At 42.5% G+C, this 16,303-nt stretch overlaps 1 protein-coding gene across 3 annotated transcripts in view; it reads right to left on the bottom strand.

Annotated features, from left to right (window-relative positions):
* Positions 1 to 1,818: 1,818 nt before the first annotated feature.
* Positions 1,819 to 16,303, bottom strand: part of NUP214 (nucleoporin 214) — a 45,364-nt gene continuing 30,879 nt past the window's right edge. For 2 of the 3 annotated variants that reach the window (XM_040531496.1, XM_040531498.1), the window contains exons 29-36: positions 13,629 to 15,395; positions 12,089 to 12,159; positions 11,431 to 11,581; positions 9,556 to 9,705; positions 7,192 to 7,363; positions 3,545 to 3,687; positions 2,668 to 2,692; positions 1,819 to 2,035 (exon numbers count right to left, since the gene is read on the bottom strand). In XM_040531496.1, coding sequence (XP_040387430.1) covers positions 2,002 to 2,035; positions 2,668 to 2,692; positions 3,545 to 3,687; positions 7,192 to 7,363; positions 9,556 to 9,705; positions 11,431 to 11,581; positions 12,089 to 12,159; positions 13,629 to 15,395 — 2,513 coding nt within the window. In that variant the 3' untranslated portion in view covers positions 1,819 to 2,001. The remainder of the gene's footprint in view (positions 2,036 to 2,667; positions 2,693 to 3,544; positions 3,688 to 7,191; positions 7,364 to 9,555; positions 9,706 to 11,430; positions 11,582 to 12,088; positions 12,160 to 13,628; positions 15,396 to 16,303) is intronic. The other variant, XM_040531497.1, reaches the window with a different exon arrangement.

Genomic DNA, 16,303 nt, shown 5'->3' with positions numbered 1-16,303 from the left:
GGTACCAAACAGCACGGCAGTGACAACCCCCAACTGCTCCCATCATTCCAAAAGAGAAACTTTAAATGGCTCAGCATGCCAACATCACATTCTTACCAAGCCAATCTTCTCCATAGCAAGAGGTTTATTAGCTATCCGGGGGAGCACAGCTGATATGGCCTTGCTAGGAGGTGTCGCATGCCACAGCGATGGGAGATTAACGCAAAGAATTTAAGGTCAGTGGTTCGGGCCAGCTGCTATTTATAGTGAGGAAGGAAAACAGAACAGTGGTATCACCTCTAGGCCTTAAGAAATTTTGTATGGTCAAGGAGGACACGCTGGGAGCGCAAACTTCAATCTCTCCAGCTTTTTCTTCCATCTCCAAACCAGCAAATTTTCATCTCAGTCCCAGTGCAGTGGTCCCAGGGCTGCTGGCAGCCCCCCTCTTCCATTAGAAGGAAAGGTGAAGAACAAAACCCGCACAGCAGTGCTGCCTTGAGCACGACGCACAGCGTGCCAGGGTTCAGAAATCCACGGCATATGTAAAAGCCTGAGCGCCTAGTGTCCTGCAAAGCCTCTCCACATCTAAAAATAAGCGCTCCTTATACACAACACTCACCGCATCTCAGTGGTCTTCCTTTTTAAAGGGAACCTAACTCGTGTCATTCCCAGGTGCAGAGAGACATGAAGGACATTTTCTACAACTAGGACAGGAGTTATGTTGAAAGCTAACGTTTTAGGTCGACTTGAAAAAAAAGCGCTTTCTTCAGGAGCTGTTGATAGATACAATCGTTTAGTTCATAACACTGGATGTGAAAACAAGCAATTATCAGCTATTTACAATTCCAAATTACATGCCCACTTGCCAACCAAACCCAAAAATGACACTTGTCATCGTATTGTACGCTATTCAAAAAATGAAACGTTAGAATGTTTCTGCTGAAAATAGAAAAAGCAGAAGTACCCCGAAACGTCCTATTAGGACCAACAAGATAAAACCATCCAATCTGCACGTATTCAGCTAATACATAAACCATTATTTCAAATGCATTTTTCACAGTGCAACAAAAACCCATTACATCATTTAGAGGTTTCATGGAGGTCAGATGCATCAAATAGAAAAAGTGTTTGTCCAGAACACCTTCAGGGCATTCTTTAAAACATTTGCTCAATATGTTCGGGTATAAACACATGAGAATTTCACAAACGTTATTGACTGAAACTAAGAGCTATGGGGAAAAAGTACAATCTCATACATGTTAGGAAAAAACATAGCTGATGGTAGACACCAACAGCCAAAGTCATAAGCTGCAAAATCACTACTGCCTCTGGATGGAGGTCACATTCCTAATTCAAGGGCCAGAAGTTTTCCCCATAACCTGAGTTCAAATTTCTGAGTTCTGTGAAATTTACAGGAAGGTAAAAATGAGAAAGCTTTTACTTCCCACCTCTTTGCTGAATGTTACTGCCATGGGAACGTGTTCTGCACGCTGCCAGTTTCTTCTCAGATAATTTCCTATTTCTCCACTAAGCTTCTGGCTCACACATGACTCAGTTTTAGCACTTCAGTGAGATAAGCATGTGCCCCATCCTATACTTAAAATTAGCAGGGCAAACTTTAGCCCCTTCTTAAGAGCCTAGGATAACTATTCATTTGCTTCAATGAAATATGTGCTGGTTTCTATCAGAAACCGACTTGAGATACTCCCTTGTCTGGGCATAAGGAAGAACAACAAAAAGCAAAGCTACCAGCAAGCTACCAGTATGCGGCTGGTTATCACATCTTACATGTATTTCTTCAAGATCCAGGGAGATAAAACCCTTTCAACACAAATAATATCAAGGCAGATAAAATAGTTTAATATAGAGAACAAGTTTTGCATAAAAAATAAGCATAATCTTTTTTTTTTTTTTAAAGTCAGAATTTATATTTAAAAGAAAAGCTGTTTGGATATTGATCACATAGGTGACTCATGAACGTAGGAGCTACAGCACAGTTCCACAGGAGAGTTCAGGATGTTCTTAGCTTCTCCATCCACTAAATCCAGAGGAAGATCTGTAGAACAGAAAAAAAAACAGCAATGAGTGCTAGAGTCTCCCTCAGGCTGTATTCTTCCAGCGTCCTGAGTATCAGGAGCTTATTCTGAGAACGTGTTGATTTTTCCAGCATCTTTTACCTGACACTGCATCAACACATGCTAGCTAGATATAATTATGCTTATTGTGGAGCCAACCATCTGGAGAGATATTATGTTCTCTACTTGACAGGGAAACAATGGTTAAGAATCTTGCTAAAAGTAATCCAGCAGGCCAGTGACAGAGTGGATCACAAAGTTAACTTCATTCAGCCCTTAGTCCAGTTCTTAACTGTAAATCACCATCTCAATTCAGCCAGAAAGGTACTGATTCATTTCACACCTTGTTTCAACCTGACAAATGGAGTAGATACTAGATTCACACAAACAGCTTGAACACACACATCACGTCTCTCTTATATGAGAGATTAACCTCACTGGGAAGCACACATTCAGAGCGTGGACTTTGAGCTCTATGCAGTAACACTAAAAAGGAAGCCAGAACTAGTATGTTACTTCTACTTTCAAAATCTTCTCTTGTACACCATTCAACTATTCTATTCTGGTTCTATTTGTATTTTTAATGAAGAATTAGACACAAAATGTTACTTACGTGTTAGTTGATCCAAAACCAAACCCTGAAAGAAATGCAAGATTAGAAAAATCATTGTTAAACGGTAAAATGAATGCTTAAGATGTGTAGTAAATGTCCCCTCCCACACACTGATTGAAAAACATTTCTTTCCTGCCTTAGGCCAGGGAAAGAGTGATGGGCAAACAATGGAAGTCAAATCTCCATCTAGAAGAAAAGTGACTTGCCTCAGTTCTTGAGTGCTTTTCTTTCACTGGTAATCGGCTATGTTCATTTATTAGTAGCAACTGCATACAATGAGCCTGGTTTATTCGCCTCTCCATGAAAACAGAGGGCTGCTTTCTGAAGATGGAGTCTGTGCTTAATGCAAGCCAGTGGTGACAGACCACCAATGAATGCATCTTCTCTCAAAGGCTCTGTTCTCAGCCCTGTGTAAATCAAAGCTGCTTCACTGAACTTCATCAGATAGAAAAAAAAAAAGGCTATCAGTGTTCTAGCTCAATTTTGCAGTGCATGTTCTTTTGACACTAAGTACTTGCATACAGCTACCCATGCATATGCTACTGAAGAGGTGGTATTTCTCGACATTTTCCTTTGAGAAGAAAGAACAACTCCACAAAAAGGGGTGAAAAGCAATAATCAGATGCAGTATGCAGAAGAAGAGTGATTTATTCACATGCCACACAGCTTATTTGCTGTGGGGGAATCATGAGATTAAGTCTGAGAAGACACTAGACTCCAACCTGCCGCTGATTTCTCCAGGCCACAATGACTTCTCTATAGCAGGACCAGGCTCAAACAGATTTTTGACAGGGAGCTAAGCAATCGCACCTGAGTGCCAGGGAAACCTGGAGACCTAGGACCTGCATTAGGTTCATTACACTTTATCTTCTCCTACCTCCTCCACCTGTCCCGAAAGCTGAGAATCCACTGCTTTGCGTGCCGAAACCAGTACCCTGTTGTGACAGCGATCCAAACGTTGGGGTATTTTGATTTGCTAGCGTGCCAAACGATGCTGTATTGTTACTGGTACCACCAAACCTGCAGTTTAAAGAGAAAATTTGTGTTTACAAGCACATTTTCACTTATAGTGGAAGTTTGTCCCCACACCCACAACGAAAACAGTGCATTCCTTAAACCTAGGATACATCAAAAGAGCAAGACCCCTTGATATGAAGATTTATAATTTTTCATTCTGGAAGCCGATTTCCTGGTTTGGGACGGACTGTTGCACACATGAATGTCTGTTCAGTTCCCTTTCTTAATGGATACCCGGGAGATGGGCAGACGTATTCATGCTTACACAGGGTACGTTTTCAAACGCTTAGCAAAACCAACCTCAGCCATCAAACGCAGTACCTTAATTCACCCTGAGTTATTTTTCACCCTTCAAGCTCAGAAGTATAGCATCATTTCATTTCACAAATAGGACAGCAAACAGCCATTTGCTATGAGTTGCTCATGGCCACAGCATAAAGCAGAGCCCAGCTGCAGAACTCAGAATTACAACCTTTTGGATAGCGCCTTACCCACTGCCCACGTAAATTGTCTGCAGATTTCTCAATTCCTTTCTCTCCCCAGCCCCTTTTGAAGTACACAGAGCTCCATTGCTTTCCTGAAGATCTGCACCTACCTAGCACTTTTCCCCACCACTTTTGGATTATTTCCCTAATTGCTTTTGGGGACTGAAAAAAGAAATACATTTTTATATATGGAAATTGGTCTCTTCTCCACCCACTTCATCCAACCAAGCATTATAGAGCTATCAGCATGACACACTAATGAGACCATGATATGCATTATAGTTCTCTGCCCCCCACATACACTTCCAATTCTGAATGTAAGAGGTGCACTCAAATAGAAGCTTCAAGTGTTTCTTTCTTAAACCAGGCAAAATGCAGACACAAACTATTCAAATGACAAGCTCCTCTAAAAGACCTGCAAGCGTACAATGCTATGAACACTAATCCAGTACGAGTCCTGCTCTGCACAGACTGGGGGCCAAGTTAAATGGTGTTCCAGCTTTGCAAGGCTGTGCTTCACAGACGCTCTGTCATTTCTGACAGAAAATATGAACCGACAGCACATTAACCCACCTCTCCATCCATCCAAATCTAGTAGAGATTTAAAAAAAAAAAAAGGCAACGAAAACATCAAAACATCTCTCTCCAGATACAGGACAACCCTTGTAGCAGTGTGACAAGCAATTCACCTGGTAAAGGACGTCATCCCTCCTATCCTAGATGCAGCTGACTGTACACGCTACTTCCATACACAGCATTAGCTATTCTGGGTGGTTTAGTGATTTTATACCTCTGGCCCTGTTAGCCAACCCCCAGACCTCTGGTCTGTCTCCTGACCCATGCAGCTTGCAGACTGCTTCAGCTCCGAACCTCAAACGTGATTTTCTCAGCAAGGACAGAACAGGTTTTGTTGGTTTTATTAAAAAAGGAGCCAGGTAGTGGTACGCATTTGAGAACAAGAGGCTTTTACAGTGCTCTGTCTCCTCAGGACTACGCCATGAAACACACAAATCATGTCTACTCGGTGAAAGGAAGCAGTGGTGAAAAGTGACATGGAAGTGTGGTTCAAACTACTTCTTCCAGCTGCAACTGTAAGAAGCTGTCTGCTGAAAAAAGCTAAGCACAGTAGAGAAGCAGTTTAGGCTATGGACTTTTTTTTTTTTAAACATATAAAAGACGTGAGATACAGTCATTGCCTAGTAACAATTTAAACCTATCTCACCCAGATTTTCAGGTCTTTTGTAAAGCTCCTACACAAAACTGAATTGAGAAGCACTTGAGGTTAGTTTGTGAAAGCAAAACCTTTATTATCACAAACAGTCTGAATTTCAGACTTTACAGAAGTGCAGTGGTTTCTATTTTTGATACCTAAGTTATTTATCAAGTGATGCAGATTCTTCAGAACTGAAGGAGCAATGAACCACATATTTAAGTTAGCAAGGTGTTTTGAGGAGCTTGGAGCTAATACTGCACAACGTACTGGCAAGTAACTTCACTGGATGTGGGATTTTAAAAGTGTTGCACAGATGCTAAATTATACTCCAGAGTTAAACAATTGCTTAAAACTTTACAACGAGATTTGCAAACTCGTCTGGGGATTTTGCATAGACTATTTTGAATTTTTTAAGTGAAAATCAAATTCCTTAGGCAGTTCTGAAAATATCAGACCAAGGCTACACCTTTCTAATAGAGAAGAAACTCCCCCAAACTTCCCACAAGTTAAGCCACTGAATTCTCTTTCTTGAGTTGGCAGACTCCTTATGCAAGATGTCCATTCGCATCTCTCTGCTCCTTGTTCTTTAAGCTTTAAGTTCCCATCTTTAAACTTCAAATATTTTATCTGAGTGCATCCAGTTTCAGCACAAAATCATGCAGCACAGTGGCTGGAAGTGGGAACTGAACAAAAATAACAATTGAATTGAAGTAAAGTCATCTCTACAAGAGCATCCTTCTTTGTGGGGATATAATTAAGCTGCCTCTATTTTTACCTTTCCAAAGGGACTCGCCAATTTGCTGCACCAGAGTTCAGGATGTTGCTAAAGAACCTAGCCGAAGCCTCCCACAGCTCAAGGGTGCCCTGGCAGATGGGTATCTGCCTAACCTCGTGGGGGGATCAACAAGTACACTTCAGGATGTTTAATGTGCCTTACGTAAAGGTAGTTCCTCCCAAAACCAAAGGCAAACACTTGCGAAATATGAAAACACTAGGACTGGGAAGATAACCCATTTCCTTTTTTCACTCCAAGTTTTTCTGTTTTTAATTGAGTCTGTTCAGTCTGAATATAGGACATGACGGAGAGTTGCTTGCTGGTGGCCCAGTGGCGAAGAGGTGGGTTTGCTGCCTATTGCACAAGGCGCTTTGCAAGGTTTGAAATTCTCTATTCCTTCTTTATCTCAGTAAATAAAGCGCTGTCTACTTTGGTGCCAAGCACAAGCTTAAGAGGTAAAGAATCAGGTAAAAAAACAATCAATGCGAGATAAACACAAATCACTCTGGGACCACAGGCTGTTATAAGTTCCTCCTCCCACCCTCCAAAGGTGAGAGAACAGGCTGAATTCTCATTAGTATCTCCAGCCCAAATCTCACAAGTGGATAAGGTGGCTAGACAGCGTCACAGACGATATTTGTTACTTTCCTTGCTTGGCATAATTTGTAGGTCTAGACTTGAACACATCAAGTGTGCGCACAGAAAATATTCCTGCCTTCACTTACACACACAAGATGACTCACATTCCCCCCCTTTTCCCAATCGCTAAAGCTAAAGATTCAACAAAATAGTTTCAGCATTAAAATGAGATCATACACATTATTTCCTTTGGGGTTAAGGTTTTTGGTTTATGCCATTTTCTTTTTTGATTTTTTTTTTTCTGGGGCAGGGTGAAGGGGCGGAACAAGGACACTTAGAGCTTAGCATTCAATCACAGAATACATTCCTTACCTTACTGGAGAGGTAACTAAGCGTAAGAGCCGTTGTCATGCAAGGATATTACTTTCCCAAACCCTGGACCCTGGTTGGCTTACCCAAATCCTCCAGCGCTGGCTGCTGCTGTACCCTCGCCGAACACTTTGCCTCCCGTCGAGCCCAGAGGGCTTGAAAAGGTTGGGGCTGAACCGAATGCTGGCACCCCTCCAAACCCAGGGGATCCCCCAAAAGTGGGAGGGCTGCCAAACACTGGAGCAGCACCGAAGCCACCTGAGCAAAACAGAGGCAAAAAGGGGACAAGAATATCAAGTAAACAATAGTGCAGAAAGAAAGAAGAAAAATTAGATTTCCAAGTAGACAATCTCTACAATAGAGCTGTTCATCTTGTCACGTGGCACGGTATTATTTTTAAAAGTAACTGCCACAGAGCTTCCAAACTGCAGGATAATTTGTTACGTAAGTCTGGGATAAGAAAAGTACCCAATACATGTAAAGAACTGCAACCAAATTAAGAGACTATCCACAGAGCACCACATTCTGGGCCTCTTGAACACTTGAATATAAAATCAACTCACCCTCCAGAGCTGTACTACAGGGTGGAATTATATCATTCATGCTTGCACAGTGCAAAGGAATCTCTACTTGCTTTACATAAAAACACCAGTACTTAGCTGTGAGACATCAAGCATGCACAATAATCAAGTTATAGTAAACATACATATAGCAGGTAATAATAGACTGATGTCTTTATTGTTATAAAAGACATCCATCCTTCAGCACAAAACTAGCACTTACCAAGAAAAAAATCTTAAACTTAGGTAGTCACTTTTAAAGTAAAGTTCTGCTCATCACCACTTAGACAAGTTACTGTGCAAAGCAACTGCATATAAAAACGCAGGATTAAAAAGCTTCTGCAAAGGCCAGCTTCATGAACATTTGCTACCGTGTTTTGATGGCAGTGTTTTACCCTGGCTTCAGGTCTCATCTAAAGCCCTTCAAGGACACACAAGTTGCCTGAGGACAGAAAGTGACGCATAGAAGTGCTTAAACTGGAAGAACTCTCCAGTGTAATGGAGAAGCCTCCCCTCATCTCTTAAGATCAGAGCGTAAATAGTAAGTTTGTTTTTGAGGTGCTCCAGTGATACAAGAAGATTCAGCAGACAGGTTATTACCTAATGCTGACTTAAGTGGTGGAAGCTAAGAGGCAATGATTAAATGCCAGGAACTGCAAGATTCATGCAGGACATCAAGAACTGAACTCCGCCCTTGACAATTTTTGTTCAGGGTTTAGCTGACTTCTGCAGCTCTGAACCAACTTTTACCCAGATGATTTTATTCTATGCTCATCTACTGATATTATTGGCCTGTTTCTAATTGACACTGTGGAATGCGAAGGACACCTGCTCTTTTGTTTGACTAGGGCTGAGGACTGGGATAGCACCGCACATTTTAATACCCTGGGTGAAATTCCAGTCCATGAGACAAGGTAATGGATACTGTTTGGCTGTAAACACAAAAGGTCTGGAAAAAAATAAATGCTAGGCCTGAATTATTTAAACATAGATCAGGTATCTTGTTACCTCTAGCTCTAGGAAGTTAGAGTATTTATCACAGGGGCTGAAGCTTTGCTTGGGATACACTTTCATTTGCAATACATATTAACAATTAGTGAAGAAAGAAAAGTGAAATATCCAAGTAATGAATCCAGGAGAAAAGGGGATCCAAATCAAGTAAATCCTTCCACTGCAGTTGAGAGGGGAAGATGCACCGTTTCTTCCAATATTTAGCAAATGTAACCAAACGTTGGAAGGATCTGATGGGCTCTTTTTAACTGGATACTTCTTCTGCACAAACCTCTCAAAAAAAATCCCACCTCAAAAAATTTTTGAAATTAAAATAATCAAAAGCAAGATCACAGTCATTGGGTAAAAGAAAATTAAGAGCATCCTTCAGCAATGCCCTTCTCCTCTGGCAACAGAGGCAGATGGGAGGTATGCCTGAGACAAAAAACTCAGCCCGCTATCAAGTGGAATGCAATACTTAAGAGCACAGCTCCTGTCAAAGCAGAGTGCTTCCTCTCAAAGCACTACTTCTCCAAAGGGAGTACTTAAGCACCATTGTCTCAAGAGAATTTCAGAGCTGACCAAGCCTTCCCCTGCTTCCCCCAGGGACGAAGCTTCAAAAGACACCCCTAGAGCAGAACACCACCTACCCTCATCACTGTTCACTGTAAGAATGGTCTGAGGACAGAGGAGAGCTTTGCTCTCTTTGAACCTCTCTCTCCCCGTTTTTGCCTGATAATCAACAAAAATGAACATTTTGCCACTCAGTTCCAATGAACAACATATCACCACTACCCCTGAGTGTAGTGGGGGGGCATCTGGGGGGGGCAGATGACAGTAAAAAGAAAGGAAGGTTTGTGAGATTTCCTACATTTCATAAAGGGTGGGATGACAAGATACCTGCTTTGGTTGGACTAGAGAACCCAAAGCCTTGAGATGCCACGCTTCCTCCACCAGAGCTGAAAGTGCCTGTAGGCTTCTGCTCTCCAAAAGATGAGCTGCCAAATCCAAAGGTCTTGGCTCCACTGTTTCCAAATAAGCTAGAAGAGTCTGGGGAGATGAAAAACACTTGTGAAGCTCGTAACGCACACCAATTTACCATTTAGCATCAAGACACAAATAATGAAAATAATGAACCACGTGTTTTATTTCATTACAAAAACCAATACTACAATAAAGGAAGACTAAGTTAACGAGAATTGGGATTAATGATCCACTGACCTCAGCGATTAAAGACGTAATAAAATAAAGAGGTTTGCTCTCCCAAGACTTTAAGTGCTACTTTTAGCCACATGCAGCTAATTCTACAACTTTTCTTTGTTCCCCTACTTTTACTTTTTAGCCACTGCTTCCCCTCCTTCATGCTTTCTAGCTGCTGGACTCCACGCCTTCTGCTTTCCCTTACTGCCAAATCTAATTCGCAAGTGATGAAATAACAAAACTGGGCAGCATCAGTTAAAGAAAAGCCACAGCTAAGAAATCGTTACAAACAGCTGTTATGGCACACAGATATGTAACAACAGTAGACCTGCAAAAGCTGCACATGGAAGGCACGAGTGGGTCTCCTAGCATTTCAAACTAATTGCTACAGCAGACAACAGCATGTATGTATCTCAGCACAAATTTTAGATTATTACAAAGACCTGTTAATCCAGAAAACTCAAGACTAATGTATTTTTAATCTGAACCTGGCTATAAAAAAAATAATTTTTCCACTAGTTGGCAGTGATTGGTTCTCGCATTAACAGTTAATCATTTATAGCTTCAAAGAAAGGATTTCTAACAGGCCCTTTACAGTCCCTCGTGCAAAGGAACTTGATGGTAACCTTACTGTATTCTTAGCTATTTTCCATGCCTCCTTTTGCTAGCTTGGTTGGCTGGGCAAGAAGCAACACGTGCCCGGTTTGGCATCTCAAGTGTAGACTGATTTAGCTAAAACACCCATATGGACTGTTGTCTTTTAGCTGGCAATTGGAGCAAAAGAAAGGACAAGTGCTGAGCTCCTCCTCCCAAAGAGGACTAATACAATTTCTCTCCTCTGCCCAGCTCTCCTGATGCTCGTAGAGTTTGCCTGTGAGAGACCCACCCCATCTACCAAATCTGGATAAAAACTGGTAAAAGGAACTCTACAGTTCTGCTTTCTAACCAAAGCAGACACCCCCAAAACAATTGCTGAATGTATTTATTTCTCTTTACTAGGAACACGTGACTCAAAAAAAAAAGCACATCTCCTGGACAAGAAAAATTACCGAGCTTTCCATGTATTATAGCAAGTTTTGATAAAATGTTATATGTGCTGCATACAGACAGACATTTTAAGGACAGAAAGCTGAAGAAACTGCCCATCCATCACATACATTGACTTGGCTTCACTTGAGCATGGGATTCAATGATTTTTACACTGTTAAGGCAGATGAGAAATAAAGAAAGCTTTCTAACTTGCGACGAAGTCGGAAACAGAAATTCAATTACAGGAATTTAGGTATTTGATTTTAAAGAAGCACTTGGCCACAGAATTCCCTACAGAACATAGATATTCTTCACACTTCTTGCATTTGCTTGTTTGTTGCAATTGCTGCCCTACTTGCTTTCCATGAACCTAGAAGGAAACCTACAGAAGAACACATCATGCATACTGTATGCCTCTGCTACCCCTACAAGCCTTTCATGTAAACACAGAATTTAGTAAAAGACAAAGAACAGCAGAAAAACAGATGGGATCGCAAAGCAGATGGGAATCACGGCACATTTTGTATTCTTGTTTTCTTCACTTACTCTGGGAAGCTGCAGATCCAAATCCTCCACTGGAGGAACTGAAAGGATTCTTATTGGCTGCATCCTGACTTGGCTTTCCTCCCAAACCACTGAAGAAACCTCTCCCACCATTTCCAGCTCCAAACAGGCCTCCACTGGAAGAAGATGGCTGCTAGAACACAAGAAGGACAGAAAGGGGATTGTAAGAGAAGTCAAAGCAGCACATGCCCTCAGGGGTGTTCTTCCTGTTTGGCCTATTCCCCTGAGCGTACGCAGGGGCTGAAGAACCAGCACGCCAACTCTTCAAACACACAGTGCAATAATAAAATCTGACTTAAGTTACTCTCAGATCTCATCTACATAAGAAAATATGCCTTTAAAAAATCTCTCTACTGTCCAAGTAAGAACACTCCGCTTCCCATTTAGCGGGGAATAAAGGTTTATACTCTACCCCTACCTTAACTTCCCTGTAACATGCTCATCTCTCCGTAACCCTTGGAAAATATTTATGCAGGTGCTGCTTTGGTGCCTCCTACATTAGCAAATATCTTCAATACAAACGGGGACAATTTTTACTGACTATGTCATATTTGATCATTGTTAGAAGCAGGTAGGGTACCCTGAACAAGTCCACCCTGTGTAACAGTCCCTTGTTTCTGCAAACGCAATAAATACTTGCCTGGCCAAAGACAGTGCCTCCAGTATTAGCTGCTTGCCCGAACACAGAACCTGTGTTGCTAGAACCAAAACCTGCCAAGAAAAGAAAAGGAGAATAAATTAACAGAACTATTACTAGGATGTAAGACAGTTCAGGAAGGTGACACTAGTCCAGAACAGGGAAACACCATGGGTATCCCATGCCAAAACACATGGAAACAAACGGTGTTACCAAATGTACCTAGGTTGGCCAAATTTAAAGTCTATGCCAACAAATAATGCATTCCATTGAAAGTTTATTTGAAAGCCACTGTCCTTTTCTCTCCAATTTAAAAACAAACAGAAAATAAAAGGCCTTTTCACTTGTGGGATTATTGTTACCAACATAAAAGAATTGGATTTCTGTTAACATTGCTGTAATAACGTTGCAAGTCATGAACAAGCACTGGAGCATTTTGATTTCCCCTGTGTAGAGGGGATCTGAGCTTTGTTACCTAAAGATTTCTTTTATAGATAATGAAATGTTTTGATTAAAAAAAGAACTCCCCATTCCATTTCCCAGTTCACTTAAATGTGCATTTTGTAATAAAACTTGCAGTTTCTATAATTAGGAACACCTTTCTCAAGCAGAGTTCACTTCCCCCTATTTAACTACTCTCTGTTACTGTAGTTAAAATGAACAAGCAGTTTGCCTGCAGTGCCATCATTTTTAATTAAATGAGCCTAATTAGTTTTTCTTCCTTGAAAATACATGTTCCCTATTATTACTATGTACTTTTCACTTTTTCCCTTGAAGGTCTCTATAAAGATTTTAGAGACAAAGCTTTGGAAAAACACAACAATATATTGCAGCAACAGGGAGAACAAAAGGATTGACAAAGAAGGTTTGACCTCTGCAAGTATTCTATTTAACCATGCAGATGGGTAGCGGATGGTTACATTACTGCTATATTTGAGGTGCTCCCAAATGCAAAAGCAGATTTAACACTGCAGTTCCTCATTATCCCACCATTTTGAAGGCTTAACGCATTTTTGCCGTCCCAGATCCTGATATAATAATATACCTGGCTATACATCCACTGTTGCGTGGACTCTGCAGCCCCATGAAAGAAGCACTGCACCTGCATTCACTCCCTTGATTACGGCCTCAGGACTGCCTCAGTACTTCAGTGTAGCCATTTACAACACACTAGTTTGAGAACTTTTACACTATGTTGAATCCAACCCAATTCTTATGCCAATATACAACACAATACGTAATTCAAAATTAAGTCTAGATAGACTTGGAAGTATAAGAGGAAGGCAAGATTGAAAAGGCTACATTCAGTGGCCTCCTGATGAATATCAAAGCAGAGCAAAAGCTTCTTTGGTCTCCAACATTAGCTTCCTCCTCACGTGCACTGCAGCTCCTATTCTTAATAATTGGAAAAAATACATCAAGTGCCATAGGGGAAAAAAGGCATTAAAAAAAAAAGTCCTACTTTTCCCAATGATATACTGCTTTCTTACTTCAGTCAGACAGCACTGCTGGAATGCTGCACCTCCCTGCGGTTTGCTCTTACCTGAAGCTTGGCAGAAGCTGAACCCAGCAGATGACGTAGTAGTAGTAACGGCCGCAGTGTTACCAAAGACAGAGCCCCCTTGCCCAAAGGTGCTGCTCTGCCCAAACACCGGAGGGCTGGTTTGTCCAAACAACCCGCCCCCGGTGCTGGGGGATGGCTGTCCGAAGGAAAAGGAGCTCGCGCTGTTGGTGCTAGCCGGTGCTCCAAACACACTGCCACTGCTCGAGGCTGCTGTGGAAGCCGCCGGCTGGCCAAAAGCGGGCATTGTCCCAAATCCAGACTGGCTAAAGGTAAAACCACTTGAAGAACTGCTTGCTGGTTGCCCGAAAGTTGGTGCTTGCCCAAAGGCCGGCTGACCAAAGCCCCCAGTAGTGGTGGTGCCAAAAGCAGAAGTACCAAACCCCGTGCTGGCAGCCTGCGTGGTAGCGGTGGCAGTGGACAACGTACTGGTGGTGAGCTGCCCGAAGGGAGATGATGCTGTGGTACCTGCTGGTAGCTGTCCAAAAACTGATGGCGTGGAAGGAGTGGCAGTTGTATCACCAGTAGGCTGGCTAAACGCAGAGCCAGAAGAGCTCGAATTTGGAGGCTGAGCGAACACTGAGGAGCCTGCAGAAGTAGGGACAAACACGGAGGCACCAACAGCTGGACTCTGAACACACGTAGCGACATCAGCAGCAGCAGCCAACGTGCTCGTTGGTTCTGCAGGAGAGGCAACGTTTGTCGCAGCAGTTGTTGCCGGGATGTTCTGATCTGGTGGGACGGATGCAGATGCAGCAGAAGGCACCAGTGCCTTCAAATCACTTGTGGAAGCTGGAGTAGCAACAGCATCAGGCAGAGGTGCTACTGATGCGGTACTAGAGTCCACAGCGCCGGTGTCCCCACCTGCTGCCTGGGGTAAAGAGGGTTCTTTGATGGACTCTGAAAGCTGTACCTGTGGCTGTGGCAACTGTGTCACTGGAGGTGAAGACCCAGCTACTACAGCTTCGTTTTCAGATGTTTTTTCTGAAGCTGGCAGTGATTTGGCATCCCCTCCACCCTTACTAGAAGCTGCCGCAGGGGCAGCAGTCTGCGACGAACTCAAGAAATTTCCAAATGAGAGGGACGTTGAAGCAGAGAGAGTGGAAGGGGTAGAGGTGGATGTGCTCATACTGTTTGCTTGCTGAAGACCAAATGAAAAGGTGGGTTTGTTTCCACTAGAGCCTCCAAGGTTAAATACCCCAGAAGACCCTGTGTTGGTTATCTGGACATTGCCGAAGAGGCTGCCTGTAGCACTAGTGCTGACGGACGCGGTTGCTGTGCCAGCTGACGTGACTGACAACGAAGTGGCATCTCCAGCTTTTCCTAATGACAGGGGGGCACTGAAGGTAAACCCAGAAGGTATTGTTGATGCTTTAGTTGACTGTGTTCCTGCAACACTGATGGACGGTGCTTTCGTGGTGGTCTTGACGTTATCATCTGCCTGACCAACACGTAGTCCTGAGAAGCTCCCAAGAGTTTCCCCAGACAGATTGCTCTGAAACAAGTGATCCCCTGGCTTAGGTGGAGAGAGATCCAGCTTGCCAGAGGCTGCGGAGGGAGCAGAAGACATTGTTGCAGCAGGTTTGTTTGACTGAGTGCCGTCTGCTGAAGAGCTACTTGCTGCCACGGCTCCTGAAGCACTTGCTGGCTTGAGGGACCCAAAAGCAAAGGAGCTTTCAGGGACTGCTCCAAATTTGGAACCCCCGGCAAGTGAAAACGAATCAGGCTGGTTGGACTCCTTAGCAGGGGCTGTCAGTGAAAGACAGAAGGTACAAATTGAGCTATGGTATGCAAAGCTCATTCATTTTTTTTTCCAATAGCAGCAAGGTTTAGTGCTTTACAGATTGCAAGACAATGCTCTTACCTAAAACCCATAATGCCTCCTGGCAAACAGATAACTGTCACCTCCATGTGCATTCAGTATTACAACAGTGACATTTTCTGAAGCCTTTATGGACAGGGTTACAGTGACAAACACTGTTACTTCTATGCCCCAGCTTCCACTTAACCATCCTTTTTTCTTGAGTACAGACAATTTCCCTTTTCAACAGCCAGATAACAACAAAGATCATTTACTTACAGACCATTTGTCAATAACACCATTTCTACCCTTTCTTACGTGGTTCAGCAAAACAATTCCTGACACTCACCACAGAATTCTATACAAAAACCGATGGCTCAGAACAGAATTTGGGTCATAAAAGTACTTCCAGTACTTCAAAAATCTTTGTCAGAATCAAATCTTTCTGTATGAATTCAACCATTTATAGAGCACTGAACACTGTTTCTATGCAGCCTGTTTTCAGTTTTGAAATACTAGAGAAAAGCTCACAAAGGCCAAAGCCCTTTTAAGATATACTGCTGTCCAACAGTGTGAAACTGCTGAAGTTTTAAGGGAGACTAAACCAGCTTTACTTGACGAATTGTCATTTCATTTCTGAGCACCACTGAAATTCTGACATGAAGACATTGCATTGGTGTTTGGACCAGGGATCAATCTGGACAAGATACAGGAAATCTGCATAGAGATCAAGTCAATGAACAAAAAGTTCTTAGCACTGGCACTACCCTTGTCTTTTACCCTATATTATTACCAACACTGAAAAAAGCATCATTTGTTTCCTTCTGGGGCACTGAAATTCCTTCTGTTCTTCTTC

This window comes from Cygnus olor, chromosome 19, assembly GCF_009769625.2.
Source record: "Cygnus olor isolate bCygOlo1 chromosome 19, bCygOlo1.pri.v2, whole genome shotgun sequence".
Classification (NCBI taxonomy): Eukaryota; Metazoa; Chordata; class Aves; order Anseriformes; family Anatidae; genus Cygnus; species Cygnus olor.
This window is presented reverse-complemented; position numbering and strand designations above follow the sequence as displayed.